We start from the raw sequence: 19161 nt of genomic DNA, 5'->3' as shown, positions 1-19161 counted from the left end.
TGGAGATTTATTGCTCCAGACCCACATAGTGGCTTTCTACTCCATAAGTCCACCTGTCAATACTTGGTGGACACCTCTACATCCCTCAAAACCCAATTCTCACATCTATTTATGTGTATGCTTTACCCACTAATGTTTCATGGAGGAAGAGACTGTCTTGTCCATACTTGTGTCTGTTCCATCACTGTATACCATATCATGCCTAGAAACCAACAGGGGCACCAAAGTTAATGTATGAGATTCAGAAGTCCCAATGACAGTATGGGCAAACTCAGGAGGAAATCCTAAGGTATCTGACTCCCATCCACCGCCACCCCCCCCCCCCCCCCGCCCCTTAGTGGTCTCTTAACACATGGGGAGAGCATTTCTGTCATATTAAGGTGGGAAGTTGGCAAATACCTACACGTGAGCCAAACAGTCCCCTGACCCAGCCCAGGGACTTTACCACCATCTTCTGGTCAGGCTGAAGAGAAGAAAAGCCCCAGCCCAGTCTGGCCTGTGGACTTGGTTCCTCCTGGCACATAAAGCATTTTTATGCTGCTCACTAAGTTGTCCACGGGTTTACAGCCATGGCTCCTCCACTCGGCACTTGCTTTTATTTATTTTTATGCTTGGATGCAGAGAGAGCATTTTTGCTACAAAGCACACACTATATTTTGGCAACCTCCCCGCTCTCCTTCCCACCTCCCCTAGCTTCTCCATTTAGATGCATTTTCCATTTTAAACTGAATATGAAATGTGATGGGTGTCCCTTGAGACTGCCAGATCTCCAGCCCACTCTGCATCTCCTCTGCCTCTCTGCAGAGGCTCCCGACCCCCTTCAGTCTAAGATGGAAGGATGATCTATTGGATTCAGCCTAAGACAGAGCAGAGGAAAAGGAAAATCCCCTATATCCAGGGTTTGTTTTTTCAGAAATTTTTTTTTCAAATGGAAAAGACCTATTTACAAAAAGTTCTTTTTTAAAAGAATAGATTTTATTTATTTATTTAACAGAGAGAGAGAGCAAGCACAAGCAGGAGGAATGACAGGCAGGGAAGAAGCAGGCTCCCCGCTCAGCAAGGAGCCCGATGTGGGGCTCGATCCCAGGACCCTGGGATCATGACCTGAGCTAAAGGCAGCCACTTAATGGACTGAGCCACCCAGGCACCCCCAAAAGTTCTTTTTTTTAAGAGAGGGAGTGGGGGGCAGATGGAGAGGAAGAGAGAGAATTTTAACCAGGCTTCATGCCCAGTGTGGAACTCAACATGGGTCTCAATCTCACGACCCTGAGATCATGACCTGAGCTGAAATCAATAGTCAGACGCTTAACCAACGGAGCCATCCAGGTGCCCCTTACAGAAAGTTCTAATCACTCTTTTTATACTCTAGTATCAGCTCCATCTCCACCTCTCTGCAGCCTCCTCCCCACTCATACACTCCAAATAACCCCATTAAGAAGTGACAGGTATAAAATTTCAGTTATACAAGATGAATAAGTTCTAGAGACCTGCTGTACAACATTAGATCTATAGTTGACAATCCTCAGGTCACACCCAGGTGGGCATTCTAGCCCAGCTTTTGGTTGGGCATGTGACCTGGGACAGTGTTTCTGCTTCTGAACTTCCATTTCTCACCTGGGAAACTCGAATGTTACCAGTCACCTCCCAGAGCAGTTGTGAAGACACAGAGGGCATGCAAATAAAGCATTTAGCTTCATCTCTGGCTGCTCCATTATTTGTCACAAAACCAGAATGAGGGGCAGAGGAAGGGTCATGCTCTCTGGGAAGTACCTGGCTCCCTGTGCGTTGGACCAGGCCTGGGTCTGAGTGAGGCTTGCAGTGCAGTCCCAGGAGGCAAGCTGCCTAAAGTCCCTTCCTCAGCAAGTGTTCTACAAGCCTGGAGGTGTCTCCTAACCTTTGTGTCCATGACCTTCCTACAGATGTGGGAAGAGGCTATCAGTCTGTGCAAGGAACTGGCGGAACAGTACGAGATGGAGATCTTCGATTATGAGCTCCTGAGCCAGAACCTGGTAAGTCTGGGTGCCCAGGGCCTCGGGCTCCCCAGAGAGGCTGGGAAGAGGAAGTGGTAGGCCAAGTGGAGTCAAGTCAGCAGAAAAGGACTGGAAGTAGGGCCTGAGCTGAGGAAGGCTGCTGAAAGCCTTCCTTCCAGTTGGGAGTATTCCCAGAGGGAGGTATTCTGGGAAAACTCATCAGCAACAGTTTCCCGGATGGAGTGGTAAGTACGCTGTTGCATACCCAATAAACACTGTGCTACATTTGCAGTAACATCCCCACAAATCACTAAGCCAATTAAATAAAAGCACAAATTTGTGCTTTCTGATTAACAGATAAATCAATGTTCCCCATCTGGCCATTCCCCATTAGCTCCTTGGTGCTGGTGATTTGGTGGGGGTAAGTGGAAAGTGGGGGAAGCCAGCCTAGCCTGCTCAGGCTGCAGATGCCAGGGCTTGGAGAGGAGGTGGCCTCTGCAGGGAAAGCGCAGAACATTTTGGCTGCTCCTACCACTTGTACACCTCCCACATATTTCCTGGTCACCTCAGAGCCAGGCCCCGGCGCCCATCTTAGCCTATTTTGACAGGCCAGTCCAGGTGTGTCCAGGAAGCTCTAAAATGAGAGTCAGAATGTGGAGAGATGGTTTATTGCTTCTTGCACGGGGAAGGGAATGGGTATTGAGAACCATGTTCTTGTTAAAAACAACTGAGCTCTTAGCTGTTTGTACTGTGTGTATGATATGATGCAAACACACACATGTCGTCACACCAAGAGACACTGATATCTACCCCACACATACATCCACATAGATGTTTGCAGACATGTAGACACACACGCCTTCTAAGCATGTGCATTCATGTGCTTGCTCACACACACACACACAGAGTGCACATTCATGCACACACACGCACACACATACATCCCATACACGTTTGTATACACAGGCACACACACATATCCTATACACATGTATGCACAACACACACATGTGCACACATGTATGCACAACACGCACACGGTGCACACGTACTCACACATGGTACGCATGTATGCACACAGAGTACACATATACACACATGGTGCACACATGCACACACGTGACACATGCGTGCCCACACGTGCAATACATGCGGTGCACATGCACACACGTGGTACGCATGTATGCACGCACACATGGTACATATGTTTCTGTGCACATGTGACACGCGTGTGCGCATGCACACATGTATGCACACATGAACACACATGGTACACTTGTGTGCGTGCACACATGCACGCACAGTACAGATCCGTGCACCTGCTGATGTACATGCACATCCATGCTCTGAGGCTTGTGCTGCACAGGCTTGTGTCCACGCACATTTATCTCTCATAAACACATGCCTCGTGCGCATGAGGAGAGAGCAGTGTGGCGATGGGGGCTCTGGACTGCTGGCTGGATTCAGCTCCATACTTACTACATACTCCATACATACTATGAGACACCATTTCTTTCTCCGCAAAACAAAGATACGATACTTGTTACGAGGATGATGCAAGTAAGTGAGCTAGTACAGGTGGATTGATCAACATGGGACCTGGTACAGGGTAAACACAGCTACTGCTGTGATGATGATAGACATAGTCACGGATACGCAAACATGTGCACTGGGCGTCATGGTATAATGATCATGTCTCAAGTGTGGCCTCTCTGAGTGGAATGTGCCCTCAATACACATCTTGTGGTTACAAGCTCTGAGTTTTCTCCCTCCAGATCCAGCAAGCAAAATTCTATGAAAACATCATGAAAATCCTCAGGCCCAAGCCAGACTACTTTGCCGTTGGATACTACGGCCAGGGATTTCCCTCCTTTCTGCGGGTGAGTGTGCTGGTGACGGAGACCCAGGCCAGGGGCCTGGGGCTTCTCAGCTGTCACTTTGTGCTTTGAGGATCCGCTTATACCCAGACTCTCTGCTCTCCTCCTGAGTGCTGCCCTCCTCCCAGCACACGCCCAGTCCCCTCCATCATCACCAGCCTCAGCCACCCCATGTTTCTCTAGATATGCAGCAACCAGAGCTGCCCCGCAAAGTGGTAGCTCCCCATCCCTGAGTGAGGTGTTCAAGGAGAGCCAGAGGACCTCAGCTACCCAGCAGGCATTGCAGGGCACCAGTTCTCAGACCCTTTGGGCTCAGGAATCTCTTTTCTCTCTGAAAAATTATTGAAGTCTTCCATGAACTTTTGTATTTGTAAGTTCTGTCTACATCTACCATACTCAAAATTAAAACGAAGACAATTTTAAAATACTTATCTTTGTATTTAAAAATAATAATTAACCTCTCATGTGTTAGCATAACTTGTATCTTTATGAAAAATATTGTGTGTTTTCCCATAAAAATATATGCCAACAGTGAGATTGTTTCATATTTCTGCAGATCTCTTTAATGTTTAGATTGAGAGAGGATAGCTAGGTTCTTACACCTGCTTCTGCATTCAGTCTGTCATGACAATACACATCATGCAGGCTCTGGAAAATTCTACTGTACATCTGAGAGAATGAGAGTAAAAAAGGCAAATACCAGCTGTCCATTATTTTGAAGAATGTTCCCTGGTCTTATGAGGTCCTGAAAGTGTCCTAGAGACCCTCAGGGGTCTCTGGAGCATACTTTCTGAACCAGAGTTTTTGTGGAATATTCACTGATCATGTAGAGAGTTGGACTAGGGCAGTTATAGGCTTCCTTCCTATAGGACTCCTTCCAGTGAGGCTATGGTTCAGTTCTGAGGTCAGGGAGGTAGAAAAGAAACAGCAAATCTGATCTCTAACCTTACTTGATTTACAATGCAGTCGAAGAGATAAGTCTCTCGCTGTAACCAGTCAGTGTGGAAGTCAGAGTTGAGCTCATAGGAGTGAGCACCATAGCCTGCAGAAGAGGTAGAGAGTAAGGCTTTCCTCAGTGGAACAGAGGGGCTTCCCAAACCTGATTGTTCATCAGAACCCCCTGAGGAGCTTGTTAAAAATACATGTTTCTGGATCCTACTACCATAGATCCCATTTCAGCAGGTCTGGAGCAAGGCCTGGGGAGCTGAACTTCTAGAAGTCTCTGAGGCCCATCTGATAATCCCCCAGATTTGAAAACACTGATGTGCAGAGGTGACAGTTGTGGATTTGGACTGCGGAACTTCCGGGCCATTAGACGTGGCACGGATGGTACAGAAACATTCTAGAACAGGGTTTCTCAACCTCAGCTCTAGTGACATTTTAGACCAGGTTATTCTTCGTTATGGGGGCTGTCGTCTGCATTGAAGGACATTTAGTAGCATCCTGGGCCTCTACCCACTGGGTTCCAGTAGCTCTCCCTCCCCCAAGCTGTGACAACCAAAAATATTTCCAGACATTGCCAGTATCCCTTAGGAGGCAAAATCACCCCCTATTTGAAAACTACTGATTTAGAGGAGGCTAACACGGTCAGAGAAGGATAAAGAGTGTGTTTCTATGGATCTAGAGCCAGGAGCCATGTGACGAAGGACCCGAATGCTGGGATTTTCCATGCTGCAGGCCCAGCCCACAGGACCCATGAAAGGCAGGAGGGACGTGTTACGGTCATGTAAACAGAAGAGCAGGTGTGACACATTGAAAGCCAAGTGAGGAGTAATTCTGAAAGCTGTCAGGGCAGTCTGAAGAAGTTCTCCACATCCATGATCCCCCCTCCTTTTAGAATCAATCTTTTTAAAGAAGTGATGTGGCTAGCGAGGTCGGTGAGCTGAGTTTCTCCTTGCTGTGGTGGGGAAGCAGAAAGGAGAGAGATCTATAGGAGGTCACCATAGCTCTGTGCTCATGTCACAAGCCTCCCAGCTTTGCTTACATCATGTTCTCCAAGCCTGGGCCCTGAGATCTCTGTTGGGTGTCATTTTTCTGCAGAACAAAGTATTCATCTACCGAGGGAAGGAGTATGAGCGGAGAGAAGATTTCCAGATGCAGCTGATGAGCCAGTTCCCCAATGCAGAGAAGATGAATACAACCTCTGCCCCTGGAGACGATGTGAAGAATGCCCCAGGCCAGTGTATCCTTGGAGAATGGCCCAACCAGGGGCCAGGCAGAGGCAGCTCTGCTGGGACTTCAGCCCGCAGAGCCCCACCTTAGAGCTTAGAGCTGCCGCCAAAATCATTGCAGTGGTGCCAATTTTAGTGTCCAGTGTGGGATCCAAAGAATCCATCTCGGGAAACTGAACGTTGCATTCACTGATCAATGCATTCATTCATTCATTCATTCTCATAATGAATACTATCAAGCCCTGACTCTGTGCCGATCATTGCGCAGGGTGCTGAAGATCACACTCACAAAATGGTCCTACCTTCAGGGAGCTTACAGTCTAGCAAGTAAAAGAGATACCAAACTAATTGCACCGTTAAATATGTTTATAAAAATGGGATTAATGCCAAGAGGAAGCCATGCAGGACACTGTGATCGGGAGGGCAGAGAAGGCTTCCTTGAGGAAGGTAATGTTTAAGGTTAGCAACCTGCCAGAGGTCAGTGGGAAGCAAGGAGAATGGCCCAGATAGAGGTAAGGACCATCATGTGCCCGGGCCTTGAGTGGGAAACAGCACAGCAGGTTCCAAGAACTGAAATAGTGCCACGTTGCTCTTACAATAAGATTAAAACTCCTACGCGAGGCCAGTGGGCTGTCCACCAACTGACCCCTGCCTGCCTCTCCAATGTCATTGCCCCCCTCCCCATGATTCCTTCCCTCTCTCATGCCCCTCTGGCCACAGTGGCCTCATTTCTGTTGCCTAAACATACCTACCTGGTTCCCCCTGGGCCTGTGCATCTTCTGTTCCCTCTGTGTGTCATGCCCTTCCCCTATAGCTCTTTTTTCACCCATCAGATTGAACCTGGTGTCACCTCCTGGAAGAGACTCCCCTGGTCACTTATCTAAAGTTGCCTTTTCTGAGCTCTTCATCAAACCCTGTTTGTTTTCTTTAGAGAGTTGATCCCAATCTGCTATCTTTCGTGCTTTTTAAAGGTCCACGTAAGCTAGACTGTAAACTTTGGGAGGGCAGAGGCCTGCACTGCCTTGTTCACCACAATAACCACCCCCCCACACACACACCACCTGCCTCGGTGCACAAAGCTGACACTGAGAAACTCCTTGTTGATTAATAGAAAGACAAGGGAAATAAGAGAGAAAGAAAAGAGAGATAGACAAATAGAGACTAGAAGGAGGGAAGGACACAGGGAGGAAGCCAGCTCATTGGAGTCCGCAAAGAAGGGCACAGGAGACACGGGATGATGCCAGTGAGGTTGGATCAGTGGTGGTGTTTGTAGGGCCAGGAGCTGACACTGGGCAGGAGGCAGGACTCCTGGGGGCAGAGAGCATAGAAACCCGAGGAGCAGGCAGACAGCTGAGTGGAGATGTACTCACCCACCCTGGCTCCCACACTGCACCCTGTAGCACAAATTAAGTTACAGCCTTTAAAATGGGGTTGACAGGTTGCATGGCTGGGCTGCTAAGTCTGCCGAACCTTAATCCAAATATTTTTCCCTTGGGTGATAAATATTCATCTGTAACCTTTTCATTATGCTCACCTGCCCTTCATGCCTGCTCTACCATGGTGTTTGCGAGAGGAAATGCAACTAGTCCTGGGGCTGACTGGTTACAAATGTGATTTTGGTTACAGACGAGACAGGAGATTAGTACTAAGGCCCTTCTTAAGTGGACTCCTGGCTTTGAATAGCTGTGGTCTTGTAGCTTGGGGCAGATGGAGAGCATGGGTTATGGGGCCATCTCATCATATGTGGGCCTGATTCAGTGCCAGGAATCAGGTGGAAAAGGAAAAAGGGCTGACATTTGCTAAATGTCCTCTTCATGCCATGCATGAGATTGAGTGCTTTGTAAACATTATTTCTTTAACCCCATAAAACTCTATAAGATGGGTATTATTTTTGTCATATGTCATAGGGAAGGAATGTGTAGGGCAGAGAGGTAAAGTAGTTTTCCTAGGATCACAAACCTAGTTAGTGATGGAGGGAAGATCTGAACTCTAAGATCTATCTCAAAGTCTGTATTCTTTCTATAATGCCATCACTTTCATCAAGATTCATGAAGAGAATGTTCTTTATTAACTGTTCACCATGCACCAGGCATTTTTCATGCATTGTTTCATTTTAGCCTTATAGTAATCCTATGAGTTGGGGATTATTACTCTCTGTATTTTGCAAATAAGAAAACCAAGGCTCAAAAAATGTAAGCAGCTTACACAAGGTCCTGGGAACTGATAGAACTAGGATTTGAACTCAGGTCTGCTTATTGCCCAAATCTGAATTCTTAATGCTCTGCTCTCTTACCTTCTCTAGTGGAGCTGACAAGCAGCTTGGAAGGGTGACACATCTCATGTCTTTTCATTTAAGTATCAAGTGGGGGAAGACATCTGAAGCAAAGGTCTCTTAGTTGAGTGTCTCCTACCTCCCACCTTCCCCCTGCCCAGAACTTGGGGTCACAGTTCCATGCATAGATTCAACATGTGCTGAGACAGTCTAACCATGCATCCTCCTGGACATGATTTGAGGGCTCTAGTGTCACTAGCTTCCTCAGGACAGGTTTGGATTCTCCTCTTGGACTGAGGCCAATTGCTAAGATCAGTAAATATGACCTAAAACCTTCTCTAAAACAAGGGTTAGCAAATTTCTCTGTAAAGGACCAGATGGGAAATATTTTAGTCTTTGTGGGCTGTGTGGTCTCTATGTCATAACTACTCAACTCTGTGGTTGTAGTGGGAGAACAGCCATGGATAATACATAAATGGATTAGCGTGGAAACCAAAGTGGTTTCCCTTTCGGAGAAGGCGGTTGGCTGTATGGCTTGAGAAAGAGAATGGTTTTCCTGAATATTACAGAAATCCTTCCAGTGAGGTTTGGCATTGTGTTCTCTCTCTCTCTCTCTCCCTCCCTCTCTTTCTCTCTGAGGGACTCTCATTTAATATGGAAATATTCTCCAGAGGTAAAACAATTAAATCCCCAGCATATTAGTATGGACTAAGTTTATCAGAGGGGAACAATTGAACTTGGAATTATATTTTAGCCATTTCTTCTTTGTGAAAGAATCTACCATCAGAAAGCTCCCAGTGTGGTGGGAGGGCTTGGGAGGAGAAGAAGACGGAGCTAGAGAGATAAAAGTCCTAAGTACAGGCAAAATGCCGTGGAGAGTCAAAGGAAGGAAAGGACACCTGACTGGGGGTAAATTGAATGCTCACGGAGCCTGTCATATATGACATTTGCCTCAAGGGCTCACAGGGAGAGGGGATGATATGAGAAAATATTTCAAGCAAAGGGCATAGAAGAATCTTTGGGGTAGCCAGAGATAATGGTGGGACATGGGTTGGGGTCATATTAGAGTAACTTTGAATGCCAATAAGAGGAGTTTGTGATTCCTTAGTTGGCAGAAATTGCAGGTTCAGGAGAGAGTTTTTGGAGTTATGGTGGTCATTGGGTAGAATGAAGGAATGAGAGTACTTGGACACCTGAAGAAGAGAGATGAGTAAAGGAGATGGAAGGCAGAGGAAGGGAAGGAGGAACCAGGGAATAAGACCAGTGATGGCTGGTTTTGTTTATTTGGATGGCCATGTTATCAGCTTAAAATGAATAAAGGTCTAGAATAGGCAGATAACGCTCCCATTGCCTGTGCCTCTGGCAGGCATCACTAATCAATCATAGAACTGTTTCCCACTGATCCTGGACACGGCCTTACAATCCTGCCACAGACAGTTACTTTCAAGCTTTCAGAGTTGGAATGCAAAATGATATCTCTTTGCATGCTCTAACGCTGTGCTTCTCAAACTTAAGGATGCATATGTATCACCTGAAGATCTTAAACTACAGACACTGATTCAGTAGGTCTGAGGTAGGGCTTGGGACTCATCATCTCTAACAAGCCTCCAGGTGAGTGATGCTGCTGGGCAAAGGACCACACTGGAGTCTGGAGTCAAGGAACCCCGAGCAGGGGGTTAACAGACCCAAATACAAACCTCTGTTCTGTTCTCACAAGCTGTGTGACCTTCAACAATTAGTCTGGCTTCTTTGACCTTGATATCCTCATCTATGAAAGGGGGATGACTTACATTAATAACACTGCTCAGTGGAATTGGCAAGATGAAAGGAGACCATGGGGAGATGTGCTCTGTAATTGATTGAGAACTATAAATTCATTAGATGGTATTACTGTTAATATAGAAATGATGATGATGATGATGATGATGATGATGATGATGATGATGATTAAGGACCACTAACCAACTCTTAGTAGGGCCTGAGCCGTGGGATAAGGTTGCAAGTGACAGGCAGTTCTGTTAAGGACCAGGGTGACTACTAACTTCTCATTAGGACCTAGCTGGCAGCCAGCAACTTGAGGTCAGTCATTCAGTAAAACTTGGCCTCAGAAGGGCTGTCCAGGCAGGTCCCACCTGGGACCTGCTATATTTGGAACTGTTCCCACAGCCGACAACATGGTGTGAGCCCTTAACAGCAGGAATCCCAGACATCCAGTGTTTCACTGTCCAGCCGGTCTTGGATGAACACCCAAGGTTCAAGAATAAGCCAGTGCCTGACCAGATAATAAAGTAAGACCCACAGTTCATTGGAAGGAGGGATGGGGAAGAAAATCCCATGGGGCCGCCAAGCTGAGCTAGTGGCAGGACAGGCCCTGGAGCCCTTCCAGTTCTTTTTCTGGGTCAGCCAGCCTTTTATCCCTTTTCCTCTTGGGAAAAGAATCACCTGCCCCCTATTAGCCATCTGGGCTCTGCCTCTGAAAAGGCTGAAGCCAAGAGATGGGAGGAATGAGGCACAGCAAATCCTCAGGAAGCAGCAATGACGTGCACCAAGCTGGAGATGACAGAGAGGTTCCAAGGAATCCATAGCCAGACTGTGGGCTGGGCAGGAACAGGCAGGGTGGGGACAGAGGGACAGTGCTCATCCTGAGCACGTTCTTCCAAAGGGACATCTTGTCAGCATTTGTTGAGGTTGTGCAATGAACAGCAGATGTGCTCTGGCTATAGGGGCATTAGAGAGAGCAGCCGGAAGGTGGGTCTCCATCTGTTCAGAACCAGATCACGAGGTCAGTGATGAGGCCATGAGGCAGGGGTTCTGTGGGGCACCCCTCCCTGCTGCCCAGGTTACCCTCCTCAGACCCAGGTACCCACTATAGCACCTGGGAGGACATTGGGAAGCAGGAGGTCTTTGTGAGAAGAAGGGCCTGTCCACTCAGGGCAAGGCAGTCCACCCCAGCAGCCTCACACCAGGGCAGGAAGCAGAGCAGGTCTAGCTCAACTCGGGTCTGAGCCTCCCCTCACCCTTCAGTCCAATGCTGTGGGCAAAGAATAACAACTATACAGCTGGCACCATGCCCTGCTGGCCCCAGTGTGAGAATTTCCCTAGAGATTCAGGAAGAATGATTTGGGGGGTGCTTGGGATACCTAAGGAAATCCTTGGGACATGAGGCTAGGACCTTAGGCATATCTAGATCCTTCATTGAGGTCACAGGTGTGCATTAATGCTAAAATTCCAACTCCTTGGGTACCATGTTCTCATAGGACATAAGACTAATCCAGCTAGTCTAGCTTCTAAATCACTTTGCCAGGAGCACCTGATTTTAAATGCTACAACAAGGGTTCTGCCAGACCTGAAGTTTACTGTAATGAGCCTCCTTGGACAGCACAAGGTCAGTTCAGGTTCTGTATCAGCAGCCTGGCATGTTACCAGGAGCTTCTGCCTCTTCCTGTCTTGCAGTTTTTATAAATCCAACTATGTGCAGAAGTTCCACTATTCGCGGCCTGTGCGCAAAGGGACCGTCGACCCTGAGAATGAGTTTGCCGTGAGTATCTCCCCTCCCCTGCAACAGCCTTGATCATTCCCCCAGGGCCGCCTTTACCAACCAGAGCAGGCACCTGCCAGTGTCAGAATGGGAGGGCATTTGTTCCAAAGCAGAAAGAAGTAAAACTAACATCTCTTAATATGATGACACCCATTCTCCAGTCTTTTCCACTGGGTTTGTTTTCATTTCTTGAGCCTCTCCAGTTTCAAGATACAGACCAGGCCTTTTCAGCCACAGGGCATTTCAGACATTTCCGGAAGGTAGGAACCCTCAGGCTAAGCAGGGGTGTTGATGAAGTCAAACCTTCCAAAAAAATAGTAATAAGAAGCCACAGGGATTTCAGTCCCCAGGATCCCCTGTGTGCTTCCCAGCTAGGATCTGTCTTCTGTTCCCAAGGCTGGCATGAGGAGGTGGCTCTAAGTTTCTCTCCGCTCTTTGCCTTAGACTGTGATTCTTCATATTTTGGAAGTCACTGGCCCTTTAAGAATGTAACACTGTGAACCCTCCCCCCAGACAATGCAGGTAGATGCATTCAATATTGCTTAAAAATCCTGACGATTCAGAGACCCAGATTAAGACTTACTGGGCCTAAATCCAGGGAAAACTTTAACTTCACATTGGGAAAGAATTCTTAAGGATAAGGTGGGAGGATGTTTCTGAGTCTTGCAACATTTATCTGGACTCTGAGTAGATGAGAGGTTTGGGGGCCTGGCTGGGTGGCCAGTTTTCATCAAGTGTGTTGCTTTCCTGTCCTTACCACCCCCTGCTTATGGGACAGTCGATGTGGATCGAGAGAACCTCCTTCATAACTGCATACAAGCTTCCAGGGATCCTGCGCTGGTTTGAGGTGGTTCACATGTCCCAGGTGAGTCTCCAGGCCTTCCGGGCATAGCCAGTCTCAGGAGTCCCTTTAAACTATAAGAAGGGGACAAGCTTTTGTTCAAAGCCTAGAATTCCAATGCAAGAAGGGACCTGTGGTACCGTCCAGATCACCTGCTTTCAGATTTCTCTCTTAAGCATCAGACAAGTTTTTCCCCCTGGCAAATGAAACCTACACAAGAATCTTGTAATAAAGCTGATGAATGGAAGCTTCTGTGGCTGGGTGCAGCAGGGAGGCAGGGCCTAGAACACCATGCACTCAGTCATATCCTCATCTCCTCATCTCCTCCTATCTCAGCAGCACCTTGGGGCTCCTCTGCAGAATCCCACTGTGAACCCATTTTATAGTTGGATAAACTGAGGCTCAGAGAGAGGAAATCACACAGAGGCAAAGCTCTGGCTAGACTGCAATTGTTTGAACTCCCCTTGGGGAGATAGCATGTCTTTTGCTTCTCAACACACTTCAGGGCCTCCAGGTCCTTAAACAGCTAAGGATCTTGCAGCTCCCAGGATGCAAAGGGAAGGCCAGGGTGATTATGAGGAAACTTGAAACATGGGGACATATTCAGGGTGTCATTCATTTATTCATTTAATAAATATTTAATGAGTACCCAACACATGTCAAGCACCTAGGGATTTTTCAGTGGCACTTACATTCTAGTGGGGAAGACATACTGAAAAGTCGAAGTAAGTATAATAATGTCATGGTGATAACCAGAATGGGGAAAAATAAAAGAAAGGTGGTGGCGGAGTGCTGCTATATTAAATAGGGTGGTCAGAGAATGCCTCCTTGCCAAAATGGAAGGCCTGGTGGAAGTGAGGGAGTAGTCCACGCAGATATCACAGAGAAGGCATTCTAGCAGCGGGACCAACAAGTGCACAGGCCCTGGGGACGGAACGTGCTTGTGTCTGATTCACGGCAAGTGAGGGTGAGTAGTTGGAACCTGATACCAGGTCCTGCAGGACCTTGTAGGCCACCATAAGGACTTTAGCTTTTCCACTGACTGACCTGGAGCCATGAGCAAAGAAGGGACATGGTCTGGCTGACCTTGTCCAGCTGCTGTATTATCAGCTTGAGACCATCCCACTCTAGCCCTTACTGTCCCCCAGCAGCTTGATGGCCCTCCAATCTCCTTTTCATGGGCTTGGCCTAGACCTTAGGGAAAATATCATAATGATGATGACATCAGCAAACTTTTATCAAGCATGTGCTAAACTGTTCACATGCATTATCTCACCTAAACCCCTCCACAGGACTGCAAAGTAGATATTCTTATTCTCCCATTTCACAGATCAGGGAACTGATGTACCATGTGAGTTTGTGGGTTATTTAAGCTTTAGTGGAAGAAGTGGGATTTGATTTTCACCTCCTATATCAGACATCTGGACCAGATTCACTCTCTCCTTCCTAAACATGTCCCCAGCCCATCCCGACATCAGTGGCACCCTGGAAAGAAAAAACTATTCATGCTCTTTACTCATGGGACACATTGATACATGATAAGCTTTGACAGGTGTCCCAGGCACAGTATCAAGGGCTTTACAGCATTATCCCATCTAATCCTTACAAAACCCTGAGACATATATACTCTCACCAATCCCATTTTTGAGGTGAGGAATCAGAAACTTTCTGCTAATATGTAGCCTCCACCCATTGGCCCTGACTGTGTCTTATCCTCTGGTGGTATTCTGCTCCAGCTAGGCTGTGGGCAGACTGAGGGAGTTCCCCCTGTACTCCCTGTCCTCCCCCACCACCCGCCAACCCCTCTATGGTGTTTCTCCTCAAAGCACCCATCACCCCCTAATAGACTACATAATTTGCCTATGGGTCGCTTTTTTTTTTTTTTTAAGATTTTATTTATTTATTTGAGAGAGAGAGAGAGAGACAATGAGCAGGGGGAGTGGGAGAAGGAGAGGGAGAAGCAGACTCCCCGCTGAGCAGAGAGCCTGATGCGGGGCTTGATCCTGGGACTCTGGAATCATGACCTGAGCCGAAGGCAGACGCTTAACCAAGTGAGCCACCCAGGTGCCCCCCATAGAATTTTAAACATGGTAACATAATATAATCTCTACTAGAATATAAGCTCCAGGAAGAGAGATTTTTGGCTATTTTGTTCCCGACCCTATCTCTGAGTGCAAAAATTAATCTCGGGTACATAAGGTGCTCAAGATTATTTGTTAAATAAAGCCATCACTCAATCACTCAGTTAATATGCAGAAACCCTTAATATCTGAGCTGGTTATCTTGTTTTGTGAACTCAGGATTATGAAGTTAGGAAAGAGCCAACCTTTTTGTTTTGCTTCATTTATCCGGATGCCTTCTGAGAGAAGGGGTTTGGAAAATGTCCCGAGAGTTGATTGGAGTGAACTTACCTGTAATAGCCTCCTTCAGTTGAGTTACCAAGAACTTCAGGATGTCTCAGACATCAAAGTTTCATGCCTGCTGAGTGAGTTCATTTTCAAAAATCTGTTTTTGTCTTATATGAACTGGTATCTTGTTGTCAGTTGTTTCTTGCACGAATTGTCATGACTACAGTACTGTTTGTACAGAGCAGTGTTTTCCGATAGAATTCCAGCGTTGGTTCTGTGAATTGAGGGTTCTTGTTCGTGGCCCTGGGAACATGCAGTCTTTACAAGGGGCTTGGAGACCCCTTTCAGCTGGGGCATTAACAAGCTATGTATGTTGGACAAACACTGTATATCTCTGAGCCTTAGTTTTCATTACCTGTAAGATAGAGATTGAAAAACTATGGAATTTCCGAGCTGAAAGGCACTGTAGAGGTCATTTAGCCCAAGAGCCACAAATGCAAAAACCTTCCGAACCCAGGAAGATATTGCAAATATGTGAAATAATCCCATTAAGACAGTAGGGCATGGCATAGCTGTGGCAAGCTCCCTCCTGTTGAATTAAATCTAAAACATGAGAACACGTGTCTGGGCTAAATGAGAGGCCTCTCCAGGCCCAGTTTAGCCTACAGGTCTGCAGTGTGCAAACCCATGCCTGGTTCTTCTCCAGTGCTGTTATTGGCTTATGAAGTCACTGAAGCCCAGAATGGGACTTGAACTGTTCAAGTCATCAGTGGTAGGAGCAAATTGTAATAATAACTTAGCCTGTCTTGTGCAGCTCATGGGATTCGTAAGAGGATTTAGGAGGGTGATATGAGGGAAATGCCTTTGAAGGGATTACCATCACTTCATCTTTTGGCTGATGTTTCTCCCCCTTAAAACTATTCCAGAGTATTTGCTTCCTGATAATTTAGTTTCCCCTCACAGCAATTTGGGCAAGCATTACAAACCTATACTGCTGATAAGGAAACCAAGACTCAGAAAAGGGGCCAGAGATCCGAGGATTTGACTAAGTCCTAACAACCAATAATAAGCCAAGTTTGGTAGCAGAGTGGGCCTTCTGTGGTGAGAGGAGCTTGCCTTTTGAATCAGGAACCCCTCCCCCCATTCCCTCCCAGCTTTTCGGCCATCTGCCCTGGGGCAAGCGACCCCTGTTGTCCAGGGAACAAAAGGAGAGTACCTGGGTGTGGGGTAAGCCCAGGGTGGGCTGACACCTGGGAGGCAATCAGTAAATGGAGCCGGCCCCATTATCATGATCATTGCTTTTATTCCTGTTATCAGCCCCTGACATCCAGGCCTCCCACCAAATACATAACCCCCATAACTCTGCTGAGAGCTATAAACTCAGTGTAGGTGAGAAACCAAAAGAATTTTCATTCTCATTCTCTGTTCCTGATGGCTATAATGAGGTTAAAGATTAGAGATTCAAAAATAGCTTCAGAAATGAGGAAAAAAAGCCAATCAATAGGACTTCCCATTTTTAATAATTCACCTTAAATCCTGCGTGTTTCAGATATGCCAGGCTATTGTTGAAATCCAGGGGTGGTGACAGATTTTCCTTAGAACTCAGTCTAGACCTTGGCTTTGTAAAGTCCCTGCGGGGCTGGTCTGTGTGCTTGATGGAAATGAGACCGTGGGTTGTAGCTTGTGGCATATGGACTTCAGCCCCCACCAGCCTGAGCAGCCACCCCCGGGAATTCATTTCCCTCCTTGTACGGGTGCACGTGTGTGTGTGAGCCCATGTGTGCAAGCGCATGTGTGTGCATGTTTGAATGTGTTTGTGTGAATGTGGCAGGGGGAGAAGGAAACAGAGGTGGAGTCTACTCCTGGGGCCTTCATACGGCGGCAGAGAGCAGCCTTCCTCAAAAGGGTCCAGAAACAAGGGGGTGTGGAGGCTAGGATCTCACAGATCCACGGAAATGGTTTAGAAAGATGACCAAGAGCATGGCTATAGAGGCCGTCTGTCCTCATACACAATGGTTATAACAATTAGCAGGTGCCAACTGTTAAAGAACTCTCCTATGAGTCAAGTGCTGTATTATCTCAAACAACCTTTGCTACCTACCCAGTGAGGCAGGCACTATATGACCATCATGTCACAGATGATCCAGTGTAGGGTCCCTTCTGCCAAGAAGTCTTCTCCCGTTACTCGACGCTTCCGTCCAGGCTCTACCCGGCCTTGCTGGCAAGACTTCCCTTCTTAAGGACAACTACTGGCCTCTGTCCTAACACCAACAAGAATTAATAACAGTGGCTACCAGCTACTCTCTGAAGCAGGTTTTTTATCCTCTCCTCATTTTACCAGAGTCAACCCAGGCTCAGAAGGGTTAGAAAATGTGCTCAAGGTCACACAGCTAGAAAAAATGGCAGAGCTGAGATTTATACTTAGTTTTAATTTGTTTAGTTCAAGGGTCCGCAAACTATGGCTTGGGGGCCAGACCCCACTTGCACCTATTTTGGTAAATAGTTCTCTTGTAACAACCAACAACGGGGCTCCTTCGTTTACATGCGGCCTGTGGCGGCTTTCTCTCTACAATAGCAGGCTGTGTCCTTGCCTCAGAGCCTAAAAAGTACTTACCGTCTGGCCCTTTTACAGAAAAAGAGTGCAGACCCCCTGGCTCAGTTTTGAATTCCAGATCCCATCTTTTGAAAACCACCCTGTTTTGCCAGTTCCCATTCGATGGCACTGCGTTTGTATTGCTTTCTAAGAGGTGTTAGAAAGGGGTTTCGTTTGATCTTCTCAACTAAATCGAGCCTGCCTTGGAGCAGCGACCTCTATACACCAACCAACCTTAGGACCTACTATGAGCCAGGCGGAGTGACCAGATCACCGGCTGCCCACACACCTAGTAGCTCACACACAGTAGGTGCACAACCGGAAGGGCTGAATTGGAAAGCATGTTTCGCCCAGGGAATAAGAAGAGAAAACCCTCCCTGGAGCATACCGGGCCTCTGAAATCCCAGCAAGGGCCTGAGACTCCCCCTCCCCCGCCTCTTCCTCCCCAGGGAAATGCCTTTCTCACTAAGCAGAAAGTTAGCCTGTCTCTCCCCAGATGGAAGACAGCCCCTAGAACTCACTGATTATAACAAGAGCCTGTTACAGCCCCTTGGGGAGCATTGCCTCATTTGAATTCCAACCCCAAATGAAATCAATACCAATAATTATATCTGTTTTTAAAGCAACGTGCTAAGGCCCTTTCTTCCTGGTGATCTCGTTTTCAACAGACCACAATTAGCCCTCTGGAGAATGCCATCGAAACTATGTCCACAGCCAATGAGAAGATTCTGATGATGATCAACCAGTACCAGAGTGACGAGAGCCTCCCCATTAACCCACTCTCCATGCTCCTGAACGGGATCGTGGACCCTGCTGTCATGGGGGGGTTCGCCAAATACGAGAAGGTGAGGGCTTCCACCCTCCAGCCGCGCCCCCCCCCCCAACTGTGGCCACAGAGCGGTGACAGGAGGGCCTGGGGGCAGAGATGTAGCTGCATGTCACTATCTTACTGTGGCTGTGTGTCCCCCAAAGGGACACTTCAGCTTGGTGGAACCTCAGACACCTTCCAGAGTTTCTACAGCCCGTCTCTCATCTCCTTTCCACCCTCAATGCCACATTCTGCCGTAGCAGGAAGGAGCAGGGGCCACAAGGATCCCCTATTCCCCTGGGCACATCCGCGCATCTCTCTCAGGGAAAGGCTCTGGATCGGGGCCAGATGACAGAAGTGCAGGAGCCACACATCCAAGTACCCGCCACCTGTGTGAACCCATCTCTTCCACAGATGCTCGAAATGACCTCTACAAATGGAAAGAAATGAAACCCAGAATCTGTGAAAATATAGAAAGGATAGGAGATCAACTCCAAAATGGGAGTTATAATCTAGGCATCTGGGTCATAAGGTCTCTCCAGAGATGCCCACACATTTTAGCCACAGATTTTATTTTTGAGCCTCCTGGTATCTACGGCAAAAAGAGAAATGCCAGTGGTTATATGAGTCACATTTTCCACTAGGGGAAAATGCCAATTTCTCAGTAGAGGGACATAGCTTTTCCCAGCATTGAAGTAGAATAAGAAGGCTTTATTTGGCTTTTACCTAGTCTGTACATTAAT

At 47.3% G+C, this 19161-nt stretch overlaps 1 protein-coding gene across 1 annotated transcript in view; it reads left to right on the top strand.

Annotated features, from left to right (window-relative positions):
- DOCK2 (dedicator of cytokinesis 2) overlaps window positions 1-19161 on the top strand; it is a 419219-nt gene that overhangs the window by 386094 nt on the left and 13964 nt on the right. Inside the window, exons 39-45 of the mRNA XM_045901591.3 lie at window positions 1920-2009; window positions 3746-3850; window positions 5888-6029; window positions 10497-10578; window positions 11744-11828; window positions 12607-12693; window positions 18279-18455. Of these exons, the coding sequence (XP_045757547.1) occupies window positions 1920-2009; window positions 3746-3850; window positions 5888-6029; window positions 10497-10578; window positions 11744-11828; window positions 12607-12693; window positions 18279-18455 (768 nt within the window). The remainder of the gene's footprint in view (window positions 1-1919; window positions 2010-3745; window positions 3851-5887; window positions 6030-10496; window positions 10579-11743; window positions 11829-12606; window positions 12694-18278; window positions 18456-19161) is intronic.

This window comes from Mirounga angustirostris, unplaced genomic scaffold, assembly GCF_029215605.1.
Source record: "Mirounga angustirostris isolate CCGP_5_RB_7025 unplaced genomic scaffold, mMirAng1.0.hap1 SCAF_7, whole genome shotgun sequence".
Classification (NCBI taxonomy): Eukaryota; Metazoa; Chordata; class Mammalia; order Carnivora; family Phocidae; genus Mirounga; species Mirounga angustirostris.
The sequence above is the reverse complement of the archived record's forward strand: the minus strand, read 5'-3'. Positions and strand labels throughout refer to the sequence as shown.